Source organism: Apteryx rowi, unplaced genomic scaffold, assembly GCF_003343035.1.
Source record: "Apteryx rowi isolate R43461 unplaced genomic scaffold, aptRow1 scaffold_430, whole genome shotgun sequence".
In the NCBI taxonomy this organism is placed as follows: domain Eukaryota; kingdom Metazoa; phylum Chordata; class Aves; order Apterygiformes; family Apterygidae; genus Apteryx; species Apteryx rowi.
In genome coordinates this window covers 218,274-239,642 of record NW_020450684.1, presented here as the reverse complement: position 1 = coordinate 239,642, position 21,369 = coordinate 218,274, and the positions used below count along the sequence as shown (strand labels likewise).

The 21,369-nt window shown below is 47.0% G+C and overlaps 1 protein-coding gene across 1 annotated transcript in view; it reads left to right on the top strand.

Moving 5' to 3' along the window:
- The first annotated feature begins 10,349 nt into the window (after positions 1–10,349).
- Positions 10,350–21,369, top strand: part of TNNT3 (troponin T3, fast skeletal type) — a 30,026-nt gene continuing 19,006 nt past the window's right edge. Inside the window, exons 1-3 of the mRNA XM_026076418.1 lie at positions 10,350–10,377; positions 13,775–13,786; positions 14,468–14,485. Of these exons, the coding sequence (XP_025932203.1) occupies positions 10,350–10,377; positions 13,775–13,786; positions 14,468–14,485 (58 nt within the window). The remainder of the gene's footprint in view (positions 10,378–13,774; positions 13,787–14,467; positions 14,486–21,369) is intronic.

Genomic DNA, 21,369 nt, shown 5'->3' with positions numbered 1-21,369 from the left:
ATCAGTTTGCTCAGGGTGAGTAGTCAGTGAATAAGTGAAAGGTATCATTTCATTTTGGGAGTTACTCTCTCATGTAATACTGGGCTGTTAAAAAAAGCCCCTGTTTTATAAAGGATGCAGCTGTTTGTAAATAAAACTCTGTAGTCCTTAACRAATATGAAACTGCAACACAGGTAGGATTTTGGACTTTCAGGGTTGTACAGAGATTTTCAGATGTACTTTTGCAGTGCTTTTCCAGCTAACTGGTTGAGCATCCAGCCGTACAACCCAGTGACCCATGGAAATACTGGCACTGACTCTTGCGCACAATGAGCACATAGTGTGGTGGTATAAAAACCAGAGACAAGCATCTGGCTGTGGAGCCAGAGGTGTGTATCTTTCTGCAATTTGTTAAATTATCTGGGCAACCGTGTGCGCATCTCTGGGGAACTGTATTTAAAGCCGCTCTGACCTCTACCCAAGTTCACCGAACTGCCTCGATAGGTCAGCCAGCAGCCAGAAAACATGAGAAGGCTGATTACAGCTCCCGTGCAAGCAAGCCTGCTATGCGGTATATTCCTTGTGGACTGTGTCAAATAACCAGACCGGGTGCTCCTACCTACTGAACAGAAATGTGATATTTGGGTAGACTTACCTAAAGGCAGTTTCTCCAGGTCTCTGTCCTAGGCTCTAGCTCCTGTTCAAAGGGGAACGTTGGTTTTGTGTTTCCTCTGCCAGGTGAAGATGCTGTTACTGTAAAAGCATACCAGATGTCTGGTTGAAATCAGCACGCAAAAGGACTTTATCGAGTTTGAGACTCTGGTTCATGTACGTGATCGGCACACACGCCTCTGGTCTTAGTGCTCTTTCCTCGCTAGGTTGCTACGTGACAGATGAGAGGGGTTCTCCAAGGACAGGTCCTAGCTGCACCCTCAACCTAACAAAATCCTGTAGCTCTTGAGGCCATGACTACCCTTGGGCTATCATCTTTCTGTTGTTCAGTGCATGCGATCAGCAGGGAATGTGAGGTGCTGGTGGTCGGCTGCTCCTTCTCTGGGCTGATGTGGGTGTATTGCAGGCAGCTCAATGTACAGGGAGCTGCTCATGCAAGGAGAGGAGATGATATCAAGACAGCATGAAATACACATCCTAGAGCAGGAGGATCTGCYATAAACAGAGGCAAAGCTTGATGGAAAATATTGCAGGTTGTGAATGAAGCTGGTGTACAGCATCAAAAGATGAAGTAAGGACTAGACATATGGTATACGTAGGAAGCATGGGGCATGTGGCTAAGGCACGAAGCAAATATTGGAGAGAATTATAGTTATGTGCCAAAGCTGAAAAAAACCTACAAAGGGAAGAAAGGCAAAGCATAAAATGGGCAGTGCAAATGAGCCTCAGTTGTGGTACAGTTGTATACCAGATGACAGTGGAGCTACTGGAGAACGTGTGCATCAGATAAGGCACCTTCCAGAGGGCTGACGCAGATATCCCTTCAATCATGCGTGAAGAGGGGACCAGACCATGCTGGGACTGGAAACATCGCGCACAGCTAAGGACAGCCTTGACACAGCATGACGTGAACGCACGTGCTCCCAAAGGAGCCAATGCACCGGACGCACAGACGCTCCTTGGAGATGGCAGGTGACCTAAGTGCACAGGCCATGTGCAGGGGGGTGGAGATGGGGAAGATGATGCACAGACATGATGCATACRTGAAGATGACCATTGTCTGGAGCACTTGCCCAGTATGTCCAGGTTGGGAACAGAGATGAGCATAGATATACGTGTGTGGGAATTAAAGGGATGCAATGTTTAAATTTAATCTGTTTTTCCTCTGAGACAGCGGAGTTTACAGAACCTGCTGCTCCATCCCTGGGAGTGACCACAAAGCTGTGCAGTGCAAAGCAAGATGCTGAGACTGGATGCCTGAGACCTAGCAGTACTGTAAAAAGCCAAACAGATGTTTCAGCAGCAGGTAGAAACATCTGGTTATCTGTCCCTCGTATTACCAATGTCAACATTGTGTTTGTCTGGATGGTTAGGGGGGATTTGGAGCGATGCAGGAGCCTCTAGCGTGGTGCTCGCTTCCTCCCAGCTGATGCACAGGCAGTACCAGTCAAAGGCTTTGCAATTGCACAAGATGCTCACTCTGCTCCTGCCAATGCGCTGGAGACAAATGGGCCGGATGGGAATAACGGAGCCAGCCAACTTTACATCTGTTGAGAACTGCCCTCTTATAAGCCCAGGCTTTCTGTGCATGCACAAACACACGCTTTCTTTTTAACTAACTAATCCCATCTTTCTCCCTTCTCTTTGTACACCAGACCGGCCTGAGCCGCTAACGGCAGGTGCAGGGAAGGCAGGCAGGCTCTGTCCCATTTTGTCCTTCGCACAGCTCTGCCAGCGCACCTCTGCGTGGGAGACGGCGTCAAGGCACCCTCTCAGGCACGGGGACAGTCTATAATAGGCAGGCAGGCGAAGGAGGCTGGTGAGTGCCGCTGCTGACATAAAAGGAGACACCGCTGGGGGTTTCCCCTCCAATACATCCCTGCTCTACTGCCGGTTTGGACAAACACAGTATTTCTTGGAGACGTGCCCAGCTGGTGGAGCACCTCATGAGAATGATCTAGGGAAAGGCAGCAAAAATGATGCTTAATGATGCTGAAAATGCAGCATGAAAGCTGTATTAGTGCTTTTGGTGGAAYTGGGGAGCGAAGGCTGTGACACCTATTCTTGCAGTGCATCCCCGTGCCAGAGTCGCCCCCCCCCCCCCGGCAGTGTGGGATACCCCCGGCTCCTCCACCAAACTCCTCCTGCCCTAGATCGCAGCACTGAGAAGGGGTGCAAGCCTGTTTGCACCATCCCCCAAAAGCATTGGCTCCAGCTGGTTTGCGGGGAGGGAGGTGAGGGGATAAGCTGCCGGACAGTCGAGGAACACAAGCTCAAAAAGAGGTTTTAGCTCTTGTATCTTACCTGGTAACGCTGAGCGATGGCTGGAGGTCGCAGCGCTGCGCTCCCCGCTCCGCAGCTCTAAAAGCTTGTCTCTACATCTTGGGTTTGGGACCCTTCCCTACAAGCGGCAGGGAAAGAGTGGGCAGGAACCGATGGCATGCGCCAAAAATACCGCCTGCCCCACGGCTCCTAAAGGTTTTCTCTGCTCTTACAGGCTGGGAGAAAGGGGGTGCTCAAGCCGCCAGACACACCGGCGGGCACGGTCTGCATTGCAGGGGATCCCTGCCAAGGGGAGACGGAGCGAGGGAGGGCATGGATGAAGCCTGCAAGCTTYAGTGAAATGGAAACCTTGCTCTGGAGGGTTGCGCGGGGCAGGGCAAACCTCTACTGGCAAACCCGTGCAACTGCGGGGAGCGCGCGGGAGGCAAAACCCCGGCCGCTCGTTGGCTGCCTCTGTTGGTTCCTGCGTCCCCAGGGACTGGCGGAGCCCCCACCCCTCATCGTGGCAGCTGCGGGGTCTCTCTGAGGTGTCCTTGGTTAAATAACACTTCCTCTGTGTGCTGAAAAGGACCCTGAGCACGGTTTGAGGAAGTGGTCCAGCAACCTTGCTTGCTGTTCCTGCTGTGCTGTGGCTTCTTGTCCCAGGTCTTCTCAAGCCCTGACGTGTGGCAGCGCCCCATTCTTCTTAGAGAGACGGGTGCACCTACCTGTACATGCACACACACGCACACGCCATGCTTCTGATTTCTTGTGCCCCCTGTGACTCTGCTCACTTCAAAGAGCCTCTGCCAGCAGAAGGTGCCCAAGCTCTTTGCAAACCTGAACTCTGCAGTGCAACCATAGTCATTTACACTGAGAGCAGCAGCAGAAAGAGCCCCTGCCTGGCCCAGAGAGGAGAGGGCACTGCTGGGGGAATAGCTCTGAGACCGCCAAAGCCAGTGGGCCATGACTGTGCTTTAAGTAGAGACCATGCACCAAGGACCTCTGTGGGCCCCGTGTTTCATTTCTGGCCCAAGAGGTTCCCGTGCCTTTGCCTCAGATACCCCTCTTTAAGCTTTGCTTGCCTGGTGGGGTTGTAAATATAGAACCGCAAGCCTTGGAGTTTTTTCTCCAAACATGTCCCTCCCATCTTAGCGTAATCTGTGCRATTCCTCCAGCTGCTCCTAAACATGGTGTGACCTTTTTTTCCCTTCCCTTCCTTTCCCTTCCTCCCCCCACGTGCACTCCCTTCCCTTCCCTTCCCTGCCAGCATAGCGGCCCACGGGGCCAATCGGCTCCTCCAGACGATCAAATGTCACTATAACTTGAGAGCGGCATCACCTTGGGGCGCGTGCAGATCCCCAGCTTGTGCCCTTCGGCAGGGAGCTCGGCGCTTCTCTCCTCTTCCTCCTCCCAGGTAAGCTGAGCTCCGGCAAGGGGCGTCRTGTGGGTTCGAGCCCGGGTTTGAATGGGGAGGCATCAGGGGARGGGTGCCGGCAGCTGGATCCGGGCTCATGCAGAGCGCTGAGCCTCCTGGCTAAGGAAAAGGCACTTTTCCTTCCTGGCTTGGTGGGGATTTGGTWTGGCATTGCTCAAGGCTCACGTTGCCCGTGGGGACGCAGGTGCTCTGATCTTGAAGGAACTTGCAGGAATCGGTGGTGGGGAAAAGACTCCTCCAAAGCAGAGAGCCTGAGCTTGAGAGTGAAGTGACTTCTCTAGGGGCAAAGGAGACACATGTAGCGCATAGGAAAACTCCCTGCAACAGCRTGAGGCAAACGTTTGCTGTGTCACTGGGAAGAGGGAACAGCTGAGGCTGGAAGGATGGCGTACAGGCACCGGTGCTCATCAGGGAGGTTTCCACAGCCACGAAGGGCTGCTGGATATGGGAGCTTAAGGGACAACTGAAAAAGAGGAGCGTGGTCATGGAAAATTCCTCTTTTCCAAAGAAAGAAAGATAATTGAAAAAGAAACCATGTGCRTGTACAGTGGTGCAGGGGGAGAGGAAGTGATTGTAAATTCAGTGTTTGTAAAATGCTGCTTTTGTGAAGCTGGCGCTACTTCGAACCCCTGTGCGTTGCTGACCTGACTGCCTGGAAGGGGTTACTGCCCCACGGCAGCTCCCTGGCTGGGGTGTCCCCCAGGAGCCCTGAGGCCCCTGGCCACCACGGTGGCATCTTGTGGAAGGGCAACRCTGCAAGCCAGCCCGGGCTGGCACGGCCACCTGGAGGGTGGTGGCACGTGAAGACACGGGGGGTGGCACAGCAGCAACTGCCCTACTGCTGAAGAAAGAGTGTGGTAACGAGCGTAGTGCCCCCGAGACCCCCTTTGCCAGGCCTTTGGTGGGGCAAGCGCGTGATGCTAATGTAGCTGCGTCTGGCCTTGCTCCTGGCCTCAAGGGAGGATGAGCTTCAGGGATGCAAGACATTTGTTAGACCAGGACATTAGCTGTTTGGACAGGAGGAGCTCCAGCAAGCCGGCAGGGCTGCAGGCAGCTGCCGAGGGCTGGGGAGGTGGGTGCACACAGCTGGGGAGAGGCAGGGGCTACAAGCTTAGAGAGGGCAACCCTGCCTCCGGTGCTCAGTTCTCTCTTTCAGCCTTCTTGTTCCTAGCAAACCCTATAGATTGGATCACGCTGCCCAGAAAACTTAGCACGTTTTGGGGGCAAGGAGTTGGTGTTTTGCTCTATGTGGAGCGCGCAGCGTGGCGGGCCCTGCACCCTCTGGGTCCCCTTGCTCCGTTGTTACGGTCGTGCTGGGGTGCAGCTGGGGTGTGCAGCTTTCCAGCCCCCATGGGGAGAAACACTCGCTTTGAAACTAGTGAGCAGTTCAGAAATGAAGGGTAAAACTTGGGGGAGGAGGAAGAAGGGCTGGAAGAAATACATATAAAATATTATCAGGCGCATCAGGTTTGCAGATGCTCCTGCCAGGGAAGCGTAGCCATCTGTTTCTTGGTAGGTCGCACCCAGCCTTCTTGCCTAGTAGAGCTATTCCTGCCAGGTCTAATCTTCAGTGCATGTCCGCTTTCTTCCTCCCCTCTTTCGGCAATGCTCTTGCTACCTTGCATCCCTTGTATGGCAGGCCGTGCCTGGCTCAAGGGGGAACATGACTGACGGGCGGGTTATTTCCAGGGATGGCCTCTGAGGTGCAGGGGGCGAATTCCTCCCCTCAGCTGGCAGATGGAGGCATTCTCAGCTGTTAAGATGCTTCTTGGGGTGTGATGACTCTGCTCCTTAAGCCAAGAACAGGACTGTTTTGGGCCGAAAGGGACACAGAGTTCTGAGCAAGAGATGGGACGAGCTGACAATATACTCAGCACGGTCACAGGCCCCCCCCCCCCCCATCCACTTGAATTTGATGAGGAATGGGGTATTTACCTTTCTAGTTGACCCTCTGTCATTCAGAGGGGTAAGCAATAAAATCACTGCATTCCTGTGCTGTTGGAAAGGGAAGGGAGTGTGAGCGTGTGAGAACTTAACTTCTGAATGGAAAAACACYAGTGCCTGAAGAGCTTAAGCAAATAAAATTAGGAAAGAAACATTTGGGGGTTTAAACTTGAATGAAATGCAGGAAATAACTTTTGCTTTCACCTTGAGGGGTAGGAGGAGGCAGGACGTTCTGACTGGCAAAACTTTCCTATCCGTTTTGATTCCCTTCCAAATGGTAGGCATTATTATCTAATTGATTTTATTATATCCTTAAACCTCAGTCAAGACCAGACCCCATTTTCTGCCACTGTACAAACAAAACCCAGTTATTGCCTCAAGGTGCTAACAGCCTTAATCTTAGGCTGCATTTGCTGCGTAATGTACTTTCCACCAAAGGGTAATCCAGAGCAAGCTGGAGTCTTTCCATTGACTTCAGTGGACTTCATCCCAACTGCAAAAAATATTGCTCTTTGTGGATTGCTTTCTTTATTGCCTTCTGGATGTAAATATAGTTTCATTCTATTTGTCGCTTTAATGACAGTTAGCTGCATGGATGGTGCTGAGAATCAAAGAGCCTTTTTGTCTCTCGCAGAGCTTCCAGGTGKCCCATGGTCTTTACCTTGCTCTGGTGTGTGCATTTGGTCACTGGGATCAGCTGAGGTTTTGAATGCCACAGCGTGGACAGTCACGTTGTTCTTTTTTAGGTGAGACCTTTTTGGCTTTCCAGCGAGACCAGCAAGGGCAGTGGTAGTCAGCTATAGCTTTACGTGCCAGGTTGTCCTGACAGAGTGAGCAAACTTGGCTGAACACTCGGCCCAGGGGTAACTTGCAAGGCAGAAGTCTGGGTTTTTTTGTCTCCCTTTCAAGGCAGTGGGATTTCTGCAACTGTTCTTTTAGAGTCTGGCCCATCTCTGCCCAGATTCTGCCGATGCACTTGTATGATTTCCTATTATCTGGGACCCAGAAACCCCCTCAGCGTTGGGATCTCATGGTGTCAGAAATTCTGGTGTTCTCGTTTGGCTTCTATAGCACACTGACAGATGCCTTGCAAAATCCCGCTGGCTTCTGCAGCTCTTAGATCAGCAAATATGGATGGGTCTAGGGGAACAGCCAATGCGACAACCCTCAGCAGCAAGATGTCCTTAAAGCTAGGCTGGAGACTAGATGAGCTCATTCCCATAACTGTTAATAGAAAGCCCAAGCGCAAAGGCTCCCCTTGACTTCAGTGGGCTTGGAGAGAACAACAGGCACTGCGTTATGTGCCTGTCCTGTACCAAACATGAGCTGTTTGCTTTATGTATACGTATGCAGAGCTCTCGGACTGCTTTCTTCTCCAGCATCAGCAGTATTATCCTCTGTGCCACTGGAGTGCTAGTGGTGAGATGGAGGAGGAGTTTAGCCCAAAGCCTTTTAAAAATCCTCTTTTTTTGCTCCCCCTTTGGAACAGTGAAATCTGTCTGTAAATTAAAGGCAGAAGCCATGGGAGGATGAGGCATAGCCCTGAGTCTTATAGATCACATACTTTGGAAGAAGCCAGTAGCTGACCATCTAGGACTTTTGCTCCGCATGCTTTTGCCAGTGCAAGCTCTGCAGTCCTGCTGTATAAAACAACATTATTGTCAGATGTTATTAGTAATAACCTGAATAATTTTTGGAGGCAGAAGTGAGATTACAAAGTTATCATTTTGCTAGCCACTGTGCAGATAGCCTTTATTCTGAAACTCTGATGATCTAAATGAAAAAGACAAGGGGAGAAAGGCATCTAAATAAGTAACAGAAGAACCAGCATGAATCGATACCAAAGAAGCACCTTTTGCAAGCTGAAATTTCACCTAGAGATGGATTTCACCCCAGCAGGGYGAGACCCCTGAAGTGCTCTGGGCATTGCTGTTGCACCGGTGGAGTGGGCAATCAGAGGTGCCCAGTTAAAAGACAGCCCTATAAAAGCCTGGGATCAAGAGACCACTGAGCCCAAAGCTCGTGCGTCCCAGCCAGGAGTTTAATCACAGGTTTCTTCTGTGTCTCCCCAGAGATGGGGGTCACTGTAGAGCTGCAGGCCTGAGGGTACGTGGAGGGAGAGTGAGATCCTGCAGCAGATCAGTCTCCCCTCCTGTTGCTCGCCCCTGCTGGCACTGCCTTTGCAGCAGTGGAAAAGGGAAAGAGGACAAATGAGGAAACGGAACAAAAAACGCTGGCTGTTTATCACTGCTTAGGATATGGAGGTTTTAAATCCTTTTGGTGTTTACATGTGGTGTCCAGGATCATTGCTGGGGAACGGAGAGAGGGTCCCTTATAGGGCAGGGCTGGAGCCTGCGGGATTACTGTATTCCTCTGAAATAGAAAGCTGCTGAGCTGCAGTTGTTCCTTTTGAACCCATATCAGTCCACCTGCTCCTTCAAGACATCTCTCATATATCAGCTGAGTAACGAACTCATGAAAGTCACGGTTTGGGTTTCCCAGTGAGGAGGAGCCTGCTTTACTAATTTAAGACCTGTCGCCGATCTAAAGGACGTTTCGGAGGGCCCTTCCCCACCTCCTTTCTCCTTGCCTTGGGGCAGCTAGTGCTTTTAAGAGTCGTAGTGTTATGCAGCTGCCATGATAAAGYTCTGCACGGTGTGCAGAACGCAACATTGGTGGTTCAGCGGCATTCAAAGACGATGCTCTCCCAGTTCAAGATTTTTCCTACCATCCCTCACTAGCGAATCATAGCACCAATACCCACCCTGATGCTACAAATTATACAGTACTCCCCAAYTAGCAGAGCTGCTCTGTCTTGCTCCAGCTGAGGCTCTGACATATTTGGGGCCTGGAGAAGATGGGCAGAGTCGCCCTGTCCAGCCCTTGGATTTTTCAGGGCTGTATTCCCCCTTCTCCAGCTGTTTGGGGCCATTGGCCTGTGCTTAGCCTGTGACTCAGACTGCACAGAAGTGCAAGCAAAATAAGAGCCACTGATAAATTTTTTTCTGCCATATGGCACAAAGTTTTGTTGCAATAAATACAACTGGTTATRTTAATGTGGATTGTCTAACCGTGAATTTGGCCAGTTTTCATCCTAAACTAATAGGGTTATTGTTCATTCATTAATCAGCTGTATAAGCCAAACACTATTACCTAAAGGTACTTATTTGACAGCTTCCTGGGTATATCTACATTTTCCTGTTATTTTACTAGCTCTGACTAATGCTTTGGAGCCAGTGTCCTCCCACTAGCACAAAAGAAGGAAAAATTTCTTTAGTCTTTTTGGAGCAATGCAAATGTCAAACGGGTGTGAGAGGACACCTTGGCCTGCTCTGGTCTCCGTGAACTTTGGGCGTCTTTGTAACTTAAAGCCAGGTSTGGATCTGAACTTTTCACCTCTTGAGCCTGTCCGTGCTAGGAGGCTGAATTGATGGGGCTTATCTTTCCAGATGATCTYTTCCTTTTCCCTCTCCTTCTCATTTGACCTGGCTGGCCGAGGTCCGGGTTGCTCCAAAAATGGCAGTGTTGGTGGGGGATTGGCTGGTGTGTAGGGAATCAGATGCCTTGCTTTTTTCGTCTTCAAATGTCAACCCATCTGCTTCTGCCTTAGAATTTTTTAGAAGGCTCTCTCGCTAATAACACTTTTTTTTTTTCTTCCTTTTCATCTTTTGTCTAGAAACTCACTGACAACATGTCTGATACCGAGGAAGTGTAAGTAGAGAGAAACCCGCCTGCACGTTCATCTGTTCGGCTCGGCGCAGTCGAGAGGGTTTCGCTGAGCGGGGAGCCTCAGCTCTGGGCACTCAGCGCCTGGTCTGAAGCGCCCCGAGTGAGGACATGCAAAGAGCTTCTTGGCTCTGGGTATCAAAAGGTCCATCGCAGTTCACCTGACGCTTTCCCCTTCCRACACTCGGAGTCCTCCAGCCGCTTTGAGCCCACTCAGCCTGTCCTGGGTGGCTGTGGCACTACACCTAGGGGAGGCTGAATAAAACACTCAGCGCAGGAGCCATTTGCAGCCTGATTTAGTAAAGCTAGGGTAACACGACCAAACCGAATGGCGCCGTTCATTTATACATCAACAGGTACAGAGTTTTCATGTGGGGTGGGTGGGAGATTTAGGGCAATCGTGGGACCCCGGGCATCATAGGCAGGAAGGAGATGAGACCGTGAGACTGGCGTTGTAACAGTCGTGGGATAAACACGAAGCACCGTCTAGTTTATCCCGCACTTCCACTGGAAAGTCCAAGGATTTAGGGAGCCTGTGTCATGGCTGGGCTGGGCTAGGCTGGCTTGATCAGTACGCCAGTGCTTGCTTGCAGGAATCGTTTTTTGCCCTTGTGGTGGCAGGATTATTCCTGGGTATGGCTCTATATGCACAAGCCCATTTTGCAGAACATTATTTAGGAAACAAAACCGAAAAGCAGTCATTTTACTAATGTAAAAACAGATGGAAGGGAGAATGGGGGAAAGAAGAAACAACGTAGATTTTAAAGGTGCATTAGGTTGCAGCAACACATGGTTTCAAGCTTCGTGATAATATGCAGCAGAGAAATATTTACCTTTCAACATCCTTTTTTCCCTCTCTCACAGGGAGCACGGAGAGGAGGGTAAGTCTTAAATCTATCTCTCACTGCTTCAGTGCAAGTCTGCAGTATTCAGTGGCCGTTTCTTTTTTTTTTTTTTTCCCTCAGCAGATGTGAACGTATGTACTTTCGTGCGCGTCCATCAGTCTGGCTGTCACTAGCTTCTGGTGATTTTATACTCCTTGTGGTGCTTTAGCTGCGTTAAGTACCCTGGCCAGGCAAGAAGTATGCGGGGACGGATGTGCTGCGCTGGGCCACGTCTGCTGGCACTGCCCGGGCTTGAGCCCGGGGCTTTTGTCCTCTTTGGGGCAGCTGCTAGGTTTTTTTTTTTATAAGGGGCACTGCCATCTGCTGGCAATTTATTTTAAGGGTTTTGTATACAGAGCAAAAATACTGTCTGTTTTTAAAATACAGACACATACAATATATGCTATATATATATATATAAATGAAYAATATATATATAGCAACATATTTTTTCTTTGCTATTTTTTTTCTTATATTCAAAGGCTCTCTGACACCTTTTCCCATCTAAAGCACGTGTATGCCTGAGTTCCCATTGCCCAAGATAAAATTTGATGGAATATTGCCCTCTTCCCATCAGCTTTCCTCTCCTTGGACAACAGCTCTTTTTTCTCAAAGCCACTTTTTGATTTCTTTGCTGTTTTGGAAGTGGTCTCCCCGAGGGCATCTTGTCATGTGTCCCGGTGTCCGTAAAGGGCTCTTCGTTGTGGGTGACATCCTGCTGACACGTCGCCGGTTGTAGTCTGTGCTCAACGCTAAGGCTTGTGGTTGATTTGTCTGCCTTTTTTTTTTTTCCTTTATTTCAATGCAGAGGAATATGAAGAAGAAGGTAACAAAAAACTTGGACTGTAATTTATCTTTCTCTGACTCTTGATCCTACCTTTTCTTTGTCTGTATTTCACCCTTCTCTTTGGCACTTGCCACTAAAGGTGAGCTGAAACACTTGATCGGTAAATTGGCCCAAACTATAAAACCAGTCAAATGTGGCCATAATGTCCGGCACTTTCCCAYTCTTTTGAAACACAGTGTTTGTTTCAGCCATAATAGAGACTGAGGATGTTATAAAGCTCATAGCTAAACCGAGAGATTAAACCATCCCCGAATTCAGGGCCTCTTGGATCTGGGACTGGCACAGAACCCATAAAACACATAGGAGAAATCTTGAAATTCCAATTTTGGCAAAACCTCTACTTAGCAGGGGGGTTGTCTAAAGAAAAAGCTTTTCACGAGGAGGTTGGCTGCAGTTACAAAAATAGTTGACTAGGATTCTTGCTTGTTGCTTTTTTCTCCCTGTCAAAACCTGTCTGGGGGCAATGGATCATCTCCCCCCCACACACACACGCACAGAGCAGCATCTGGAAAATAAAGGATACAAATCCTTTTTGTAAAAATGTATAAAGAGCTCAGCAAAATTCTTTCCACTTATTTGATTGAAATTTGCCCCCCCCCCCATATTTCCCCCTCAACATTTTGAGATTGAAAAGAGCAGGTTGTCCAGCCGCTGAAGAGCACCAGACGTTCTGCTAAGATGGATGGAGAAGGCGAGGCAGAGACTTGACTGGCAAAGATGAAGTGTTTTAGTTCACCTTTAGCTGGCAAAAGGTGATTTGACAAGCTGCTATAGACGTATAGGAGACTTGAAAAGATGGAGTATGAGAAGCCCTTGCCATCCCTCAACATCTTCGCCTGAGCTGTTTCACCTCTTGTAGCTGCCAGGGAGGGAAAGATCTCAGGGCTGTGCTATTGCTGGTGCTGGCGCTCACATGTTGGCTGGGTGCTTTTGACACGTCGGCTTCAGCTCAGGCAAGCGTAGCTGTAAGCTGTTGCGCCTCGTTTTCCAGAGGCGTCATGGGAGGAGACTCCTGGAACAGAAACGAGGGCCCAGATCTGGTCTAATGTCCACAGGGGTTTCGCTTTCTCTCAAGATTTGACTCTAGTGTCCAAGACAGCTTCTAATAAGGGCTCAAGAGGAAAATCCTTTTTTTTGGGAGGTGGAGATATTTGAACTTTGAGGGTATGAGACCAGCTTGGAGGGGAAAAGACTTTCCTCTTGTGCAGAAATTTCCATCTTAAGGTTTTTATACAGGCCAGTTTTTTATTTGCCACCAGTTCTCCCAAATTGCTGCAACCAGCTAATTTCTGTCAGTGGTGATGGGAGCAGARATGCAACTGCAGATTTGCTCAAAGTAGTTCCTGCCCTAAGATATGTTCTCCTTATGTCTCCACCCCAGCATTGCTACTGGTGGGATCAAGGGCTTAAAAAAAGAAATACAGAAACCATATCCATAGTAGAGCCCTCCAAATTCGAGAGCCCCTTGAGCGTCTTCCAGTCTCTAACGGTTGCCTGCCTGGAGAGGCAGATCCAGCCTGACGCCGTGGGAAGGGCCCACAGAGAGCCAGGCACAGACCCCGTGGTGGGAGCAGGTGCTATTCATGCTCCATGCTTCTTCATGCCTTGTCAAACATGCAAAGAGTGAGTGAGCACAGGGTGTCATCAGTACAGACAAACTCTCTGAAGAGGAGAAGGACTTCTTCCTTTTCTGCTTTGTCCTTTCTTACCTAATGTCCTTCTCTGGGGTTTCAAGAATTTCATTATTAATATGAAATTAATAGGCAGGTGATTATTTCTCTACTTCTTTAATCTGCATGGCCATCTCCTCCAAGGTGTACCCTCCTATGGTTTTCCACTTCTGCTTGACCTTTGTGTTGTCTTCTGAAATCATTCATTTCCTTGCCATATAACTTCTTTACATCACCTTCTAACCACCTTTTCTCCAGGCCATAGCTCACTAGATGACAAGTTTCTAACAGTTTTCCGTTTCATTTTCTCGCTTGCTGTTGCTTCTTGTTCCATGACACTTGCCCCCTGAAGCTCAGGAAGAAGGTATGTGACATGGCTTTTGGTTTTGGTGGAATCACTTCCATTATGTCACTTATTGAGCTGGTGGGAAACTGGGTCTGGTTTTAGTTGCCAAAATAAACAGATGGCACGTATATGGAATCAAATATGTATTTGTTTCGACCCAACTTTTCTACTGAACTGCTTGACTTTTTTGTCACAAATATATCAAGTCCCTTCCTTTTTCTTCAAAAGCTTATGATTTTTAAAAGGGGAGAAAAAAAAACTTTCAGAATTTATGCCCATCTGTTGCAATTCAGGAATACATTTCTTTGGAATTTCAAAATTTGATAAATGTTCTTTTAGCAGCTTAAGAAAGAACAGAAAAAAGAAACATCACAAACTTATTTTCGGTTAAAATTTGACTTGTGATGAAATTTAGGGAAATTTTAACCAGCTCTAATAGAGAATAAAATAATGGATGCATCTTTTACATGCTTTTCTTTTGTGACCATATTCCCATGTTTCAGTAACAATTATAACCCTGTAATATGCCCATATGAATGTTATTAATTCTTTCTCATCCCATAACTCCATAATTTTGTATTCTTACCCAYCATAATAGCCCTGGGAGCTTGGAAAACCTCAAGGTTGTTTAAATGAGATATTTCTTGTTTTAATTTTCTTTTCCCTCTCTCTTTATTCCGTGATGTTTCCCACCCATAGAAGAAGTTCAAGAAGAAGGTATGTGAAACAGCTTCCYGTCCCCTCTCTTTCCCATTGCAGGGCTCAGTGTTAACGTGCACTTCGTTTTGCAAGGTGATAGAAGAAAACAGAAGGCAGAAGAAATGTATATTTTTGGTGACAAACGATGCCACACATGACAACGTTTGCTTCCCGCGCGTCTCTCCATTTCTACAAAAGCAATATTTGCCTGCTTAACGAGGCACTGAGTGCTGGGGCACATGTAAATGCTCTGGAGGCAGCTTGCCCACAGGTTATCAAACCGTTTGCAGACAGAGGAATTATTTTTTTCCCTTACACCAGCTTTCTCTGACATAGCTCAGGGAACTGGCTGTAGCTCCTCCTGGCCTTACACCGGTGTGCGAGCGCCCGTTTGCRGGTGGCACCGAGGGCGCCTCACACCCTTGGGGGTGCGTGCGGACACCGCCGCTCTGCCTGGCGGTTTCAGGGAGGGAAAAAGCCCAGGAAACGCGGATATCATCCCCTGGCACGGACCGCAGCAGGTTCCACGGTTGATTTTTAACCCTGTGTGCTTGTAACGCCTGCGAGGGAACAGCTGAGGTCTGGCTACCGTGGTTGATATCAAACATCAATTGGCTTCTCCTCTGTAGCTTTGCCGGATAATAATGAGATGGATTTTAAAATCGAAATCCATCTGTGGCAAGGTATGTGTATAGCTGTGTGCTACATAATACACATTATGTAATATATAATATTATATATAGCATACAGTATATATTATAAGTGTATATATTATAATATATAGTATTATATATAATATAAAAATACCTAATACGTACTACACAATGAAGAACTCATTGACTGTACGTAGCTGGGTGCTGCCGGCATTGCCCGCGGCCTTTGCCGGCAGGGCTGAGCAGGGAGCTGAGGCAGAGGCTCACCCTTGGCACCTGGGGCGTTGGGGCCGTGGGCTTGAGGAGCCAAAGGGCGCCCGTTGCATTCGCATTGGAAAAGCTTTCCTTATGGGCTCCCCTGAAACAAAGGTAAACCTGTTCATGCGGCACATCAGCCCTGAACGGTTTGCAGCGTGTTTTCCACCTCCCGAAGGATTTACATTTCTTGCTGTATCTCTGTCTCCACTTCACCTCCTGCTCTGCTTCTCCATTCACACCCTGCATGCTTTCGGACCCCCTGAGCCCCAGCTGAGTAGCGTGAGGCTGTTGTAACCGCGCAGCCCTTGTTCTAACCGTTCTTGTTTTCCACCGCATTGCTTCGGCATTCCCACGGCACTTCCCGCCCGCAGCAGCTCATGAAGCAGGTATTCCGGCTTCGGGAACTCAAGGGTGGTGCGAGAGGAGCGGGACGCAGTCACTGTGCGTTATCGCTTCTGTTATCTTGGCTTTCCGCCTTTCCTCTGCCGCCTTCCCTCCCGTAGACCAACGCACAAGGATGAGCTTGGTGCCCGGAAAGCGGTGCCCGGCTCAGCACGCCGAGCCCAGGCGCCAGCAGGGCAGCAGCTCCCCAGGGCTCTGGCATGCTCCCGCCCTGCCAAATTCACCCGCCCACACGTCTGGGGAGGCTGCGCATCCGATCGGGTCCATGTCTCTGCCAATCACGAACGAAGCCCTCCGCTGCGGGACGAGCGCTCGGGGCGCTGTGCCGCAGATGTAGGGTTTTTCCCCATCTGTTATGTTTTTGCCTGTTCCTTTCATGCCATACAGTTATTTCGTGTCCATGCGTGCCTCTAATTCCCCCCCCTCCTGGCCCTCACTGTATCCTTTACCGAATTAAACTGTCCTCCTCCGACTTGCTCCCTGGCGTGACAGAGCTTTCAGCCTCTGTAGTAATGCATCTCTCCTACTGTTCCTTTGCACTGTTCCTGTCCTGTGGCACTTCCCACCCGAAGTCCATGAGGAAGGTATGTGACGTGACTCCTGAATTCCTGGCTTTCAGAGTAACATCCAGGTTGTGCAGGAATTTCTAAGATGGTTAAAAAGAAAACAGGAGTTAAAAGTAGGCCTATTAATGCGGAATAGAGCTTGCCGCTCTTCTTGTTTGTTCTATTCTCTTCCTTCGTGTTCTGTCTCGGCATTTAACCTTCTGGTGATGCTTCACGGTAACTGTTGCATGGAAAAAAAAACACAGTATGAAACTGTTGGGAAATGTAAACCTCTCAAAAGGGTAAAGATTGAGAAGTCTCCACTCTGAGACTTGTTGGATCGCATTGGGAAGCTTATCCTGGGCTCCACGTGGGGTGGGCCAGGCCTCTAGGCATCCTGCAGGTGTGCTGATACATCTGTCCGTTGCTGCAGCCAGGGACAGAATTTGACCTCATTTATCTGGGAGATATTCTTACAACATCCTCTTCACATGCCCGTTTTTCAGGTTAAACATGCTTGCATGAAGCAACTGGTGATAATTCTTATGCTTTAGCTTTGCAAATGATTAAAAATTATTTTTTTTTCTTGCTCATGCAATAGACTTTCTAGGCTATTGTCTCATGGTAGTAAGCGCAGCCATGTGCCACCAAAAAGATGCTGGCCTCAGTACATAAATCCATTTCAAGTCTGGGCAAGCATCAGCATTGTGAAGCAGCATGCTCTTCCTTGTTTAATACAGGACCGCACTAATGTGTGTTTGAGATGAATGTCATTTGATACGGTAACTAAGATCAGCTTAATGTTTTTAATATCTCAGTCAGACCATTCATTCCTTTCCCTGTGTGTCCTCACTTTCAATAATGCTTCTCGAATCATTATTAATTTTATGTCTCTATAACATATTCTCAGGCATTCGGTTTTAAGAGCGAATGGTTGTTCTGAGTAAACGTTTCTAATGCTTTTGTCTTCCTTTGCATTTTGCTGTGTGACTCTTCCCACCTATTAAAGCTCACGAGGCAGGTATGACGTGACTGGCAAATTCCTCTATTTCTGTCCGAGGTGGTAACGCGTGCAGGAATCCCGAAGGTGGTGAAGAGATGGGGATACAAAAATATCCTCTGCATGCTTACTGACAGCTGCTTCGCTCTCTTCCCTTGATAGTGTCGGATACCCCTGTGGGATAGCCAATATGATGAGTAATAAGCACTAATCACTGTTTTAAATAAATGGGTTACATCAGTTCTTTTCCATGTCACCGCTGGTGTTACCACCAGATAGTCTCCCCAGTGGCGGCATGTATCACCCGGAGCCCAGGTCGAGCATTGCTGTTATTTTTCCTGGTGCTCCAATTTCTATGCCCAAACTATCCGTGCGGATACCAGGTGGTAAAGGGATAGTGTTCCCAAATGCATTTCCGGTCGGGTGCACACCTCGGGACTGGGCTTGGAGCTCCTATGTCCAAGCCACGTGTCTCAGGTCACTCACGCCACCTCCTCCCGCCCCCGGATCACTGTGTGGGAATGAAATTTGCTTTTGCAGAAATGTATACTGAGGTGGAGAGACTTTTTATCTGACATCATGAGTAACAAGAGCGACACTGTTGTGTCTAGTTTTCTGTTGGACTAAGCATTGGGTTAAGTGTCGTTGTTTTGGTTGATTGCAGTGTATCTACAGAAAATGCCAGTTCAGAGAAAAGAAGCATTTGCACACTTTTTCCAAAATAATGGTATTTCCCTGGGTTAATGTGCATTATGCAAAAATGGGCACAGCAGGGTTGCATTTTCACTTGTATAATGGGCATCAAAGGCAAGAGCTGGCAAGACAGTCTGTGCGATTAGCAAAATAGGAGGTGATGTTTACCTACCCCCCCCCAACCCAAACCCACTGTTAAACTGCTCTTCTGGCTGCCTGTCAGCACTTGTCCCGCAGACCAGYGAGCACTGAGGTGGCCAGATTTACCTTCCCGCACCGGTGTGCAGCCCTGCACACCAGTGGCGAAATCCTGGGCCCTAAAGAAATCAATGCCAGCTTCTCCATGCACATTGATTTCTGAAGGAGCTGGGATTTCTATGCACATGAATAAGAACAGGTTGTCTATACTCTTTTCACTCATATCAGACCTGTGGGTAGTGGGCTTCAAATACAAGTAAATCTTTTTGCCAACCAAGGGCCACCAACAGCACTTGTTATGGACATACGTGCTATTCATCCATGGCATTTATCTCCCAGCACTGTCTCCTCCGTCTCCCCAGTTTTGCAGTTCACATCTGTATGTGCCCTCTATTTTTCTTTTAATCTTATTAATGGTTTTTATCCCTTTAATCCCTCCACCCTGGCTTAAAAAAAAAAGTGTAAGGTTTTTTTAATCATCCTCTGTTTCTTGCTCTAATTCTCTTATCTTTCTTTGCATTTCCTTCCCTGCTACTTCCCTCTTAAAGAAGTCCATGAACCAGGTATGTGACTTCTGAATTCCTCTGTATCAATGTGAAGGGTTATTGTGTGCTGCAAATTCAACTGCACGAAGCAGTGGACAGTTTCACAATTGGGCCATTTTCTGAATTGGGACAAAATGGAAACTTTTCAAACAAAAAAAAGGAAAAACTTATTTTACAACTTTTGAAAATTATTTTTTATTTATCAAAATATTTTGATCCAACACTTTCATTTTTTAATCTTTCCTCTAAGGAAGAGTTCAGTCTTTTTAAATGGTTATATTTGAAGTGAAAATTCTTTAAATTCTTTTTGAAATGCCTCTGCAGTGTTGGCTTTTTTGAAAATATGGGGTGTATACCTTGTAATGCAAGAATACAAGTTTGGAATGAAAGATTGTTCCACAGCAAAAAGTGAAAAGATTTTGTTCTAGAAATGTTAATATCTATACAACCTCTTGCGGTTGTGAAAAAGTTTCCTTTTTTTTTAAACAAAATTTTAGCTAAATGTACATGATTTTTGAAACATTGAAATTTAATCGGAATTGATTTCTGATGGAAAATGGTACCAGTAACTCTAATATTATACTCAGGAATTCAAAGTGGTGGAAGAAAATGAGATAAAAATACACATGTTAATGATAAACTGTAACTTATAGCTTCCTTACATCTTCCATCAATAATACTTTCCTCTGCCTGTGATGCATAATAATTAGGATAAGAGCTAACTATTGCATGGAAAATGTAGTAACGTTTTGTTAAACAGATCTTTCAATGTATAAACTGTAATAGTAACCMCTGAACAAACTCGGAGCTGTGTTTATACCACATACAGGAACATGCTAATGTGTATTATCGGGAAAAGCAGAAATCAGACTTGCATAGTCCTCTAAAATGTCTGTGAAAATTATTCTGTGCAATTTTGGACAACTTTATTAAAACAGTCGCATCTCAACAGCAATACATCCCAGCTGTTTCACTCCGTTGTCCATAGAAGGAGACTCTTAGGTTAGATGAGATCAGAAATTTTTCCATGGTTGAAGTTAGTGAGATGAGGGCTGTTTGATTGATTTTGCGTGACTTAACACTTCAACATCCGTATGCATGCTCCTCCTCATTTCCTTCCTAATCTCACAGCTTCTCACTTCACACCCATCTGTCCCTATTTTAACTGTATTCTTTCTTCTCTGTTACCTGTTTATATGTTGCTTTGCACAGATTAAAGGTCCTTGCTGCTGTGTCCCCCATCCCAGCTGGGCCTTTTCCAGCTGGTATTTCGTGAACCACCCATGCACCTTCCAAAGCCCTGTGTGATCATCTCAAGTTTTGACTTACATGAGTTCAAAATTTGGGCCAAACAACAGCATATTAAAGCAATTTGTTTAACAATAAGGCCATACTTACAGCTTCCCCATGTTTTCTTTCTCCTCATAACCATCTGTCTATAACACAAAGCATAACAAAAATAAGATGTAAATATAACAAACTTAGAAGAAAACTTGAATTTTGAAGAGGGCTTCTCCTGCCACTTCTTATTGCTGTGTGATTAATTTGTTTCTTCTTTTATTAATGTTGTTGTCTTTCTATTCCTCTAACACGTTTTAAGTCACAGCCTTGACCAGCACAAGTTCAGAGTTGTTGCCATTGTGTTTCTTGCTCTAATTCCTTTTTTTTTTTTTTCCACTGGCACTGTCCACTCACCAATGCGCAGGTGTGAGACTTCTAAATTCCTGTGTCTTCATCTGAAGCCTCTGTGTACATAGGAATTTGAAGATGCTGAAGAAAAACAGTCATGAAGAATCAATCTATTCTTACAATTCCCTGAATTTTATTCTCCCTGTAATAAATAACTATAATTCTTGTTTGCAACTGAAGCGTCACCTTCTAGGAAGCTAAGAAAAAACAAAACCCATCTTGGTGCTTCCCAAAACTTCAGAACTTTAGAACAGAACCATGAGCCGCTTCCCTCGCAGGTGTTGCCTCTAGCGAAGCCCCACCACGCAAAATCGAGCCTTTCCTGTTTCTTTGCTGCAGACAGGCCCTGTGCAGGCCTGAATATTTACAATTCTGCTGAGCTAAACCCCAAATTTGCCAGTGGTGGATCTTAGATGGTGGAACTTCAGATGCAAACATATAGATACATCTAAAAAAGCATTTGCTTGCAGTAAATGTCATATTCTCATGCGTGCTCTGATAGCTAAAAGGACATGTATAATGGAGATAGGTTATATTGCACACCTGTAATACTTGCTTCCTAGATATGTCTCCTTTTAAATTTAAGGCTCACTAGTGTTACTGCAATTGCCCAGAGTTGATCAATTTGCATGATTTAAATTGTTGCAGTCCATTAACATTCAAATTCCTTTATCTTTCATTTCTATGGCATTCCCTTCCTGTGTACTTCACCCCCCACTGTAATTGCTATCCCTTTTCACCAACATTAACACCCTATCCCTATAACCTAGCATGCAAATGATACTCCTTCAATCTAGGCTTACCAAAGTTTGAGGTGTTCCCTTCCTGCATAACTTGTTTCTAATTCTTTTATCTTCCTTTCCTATCCTTTTCCCCTGACACTTTCTACTAAACGAAGCTCCCCCTCCAGGTATGTAAT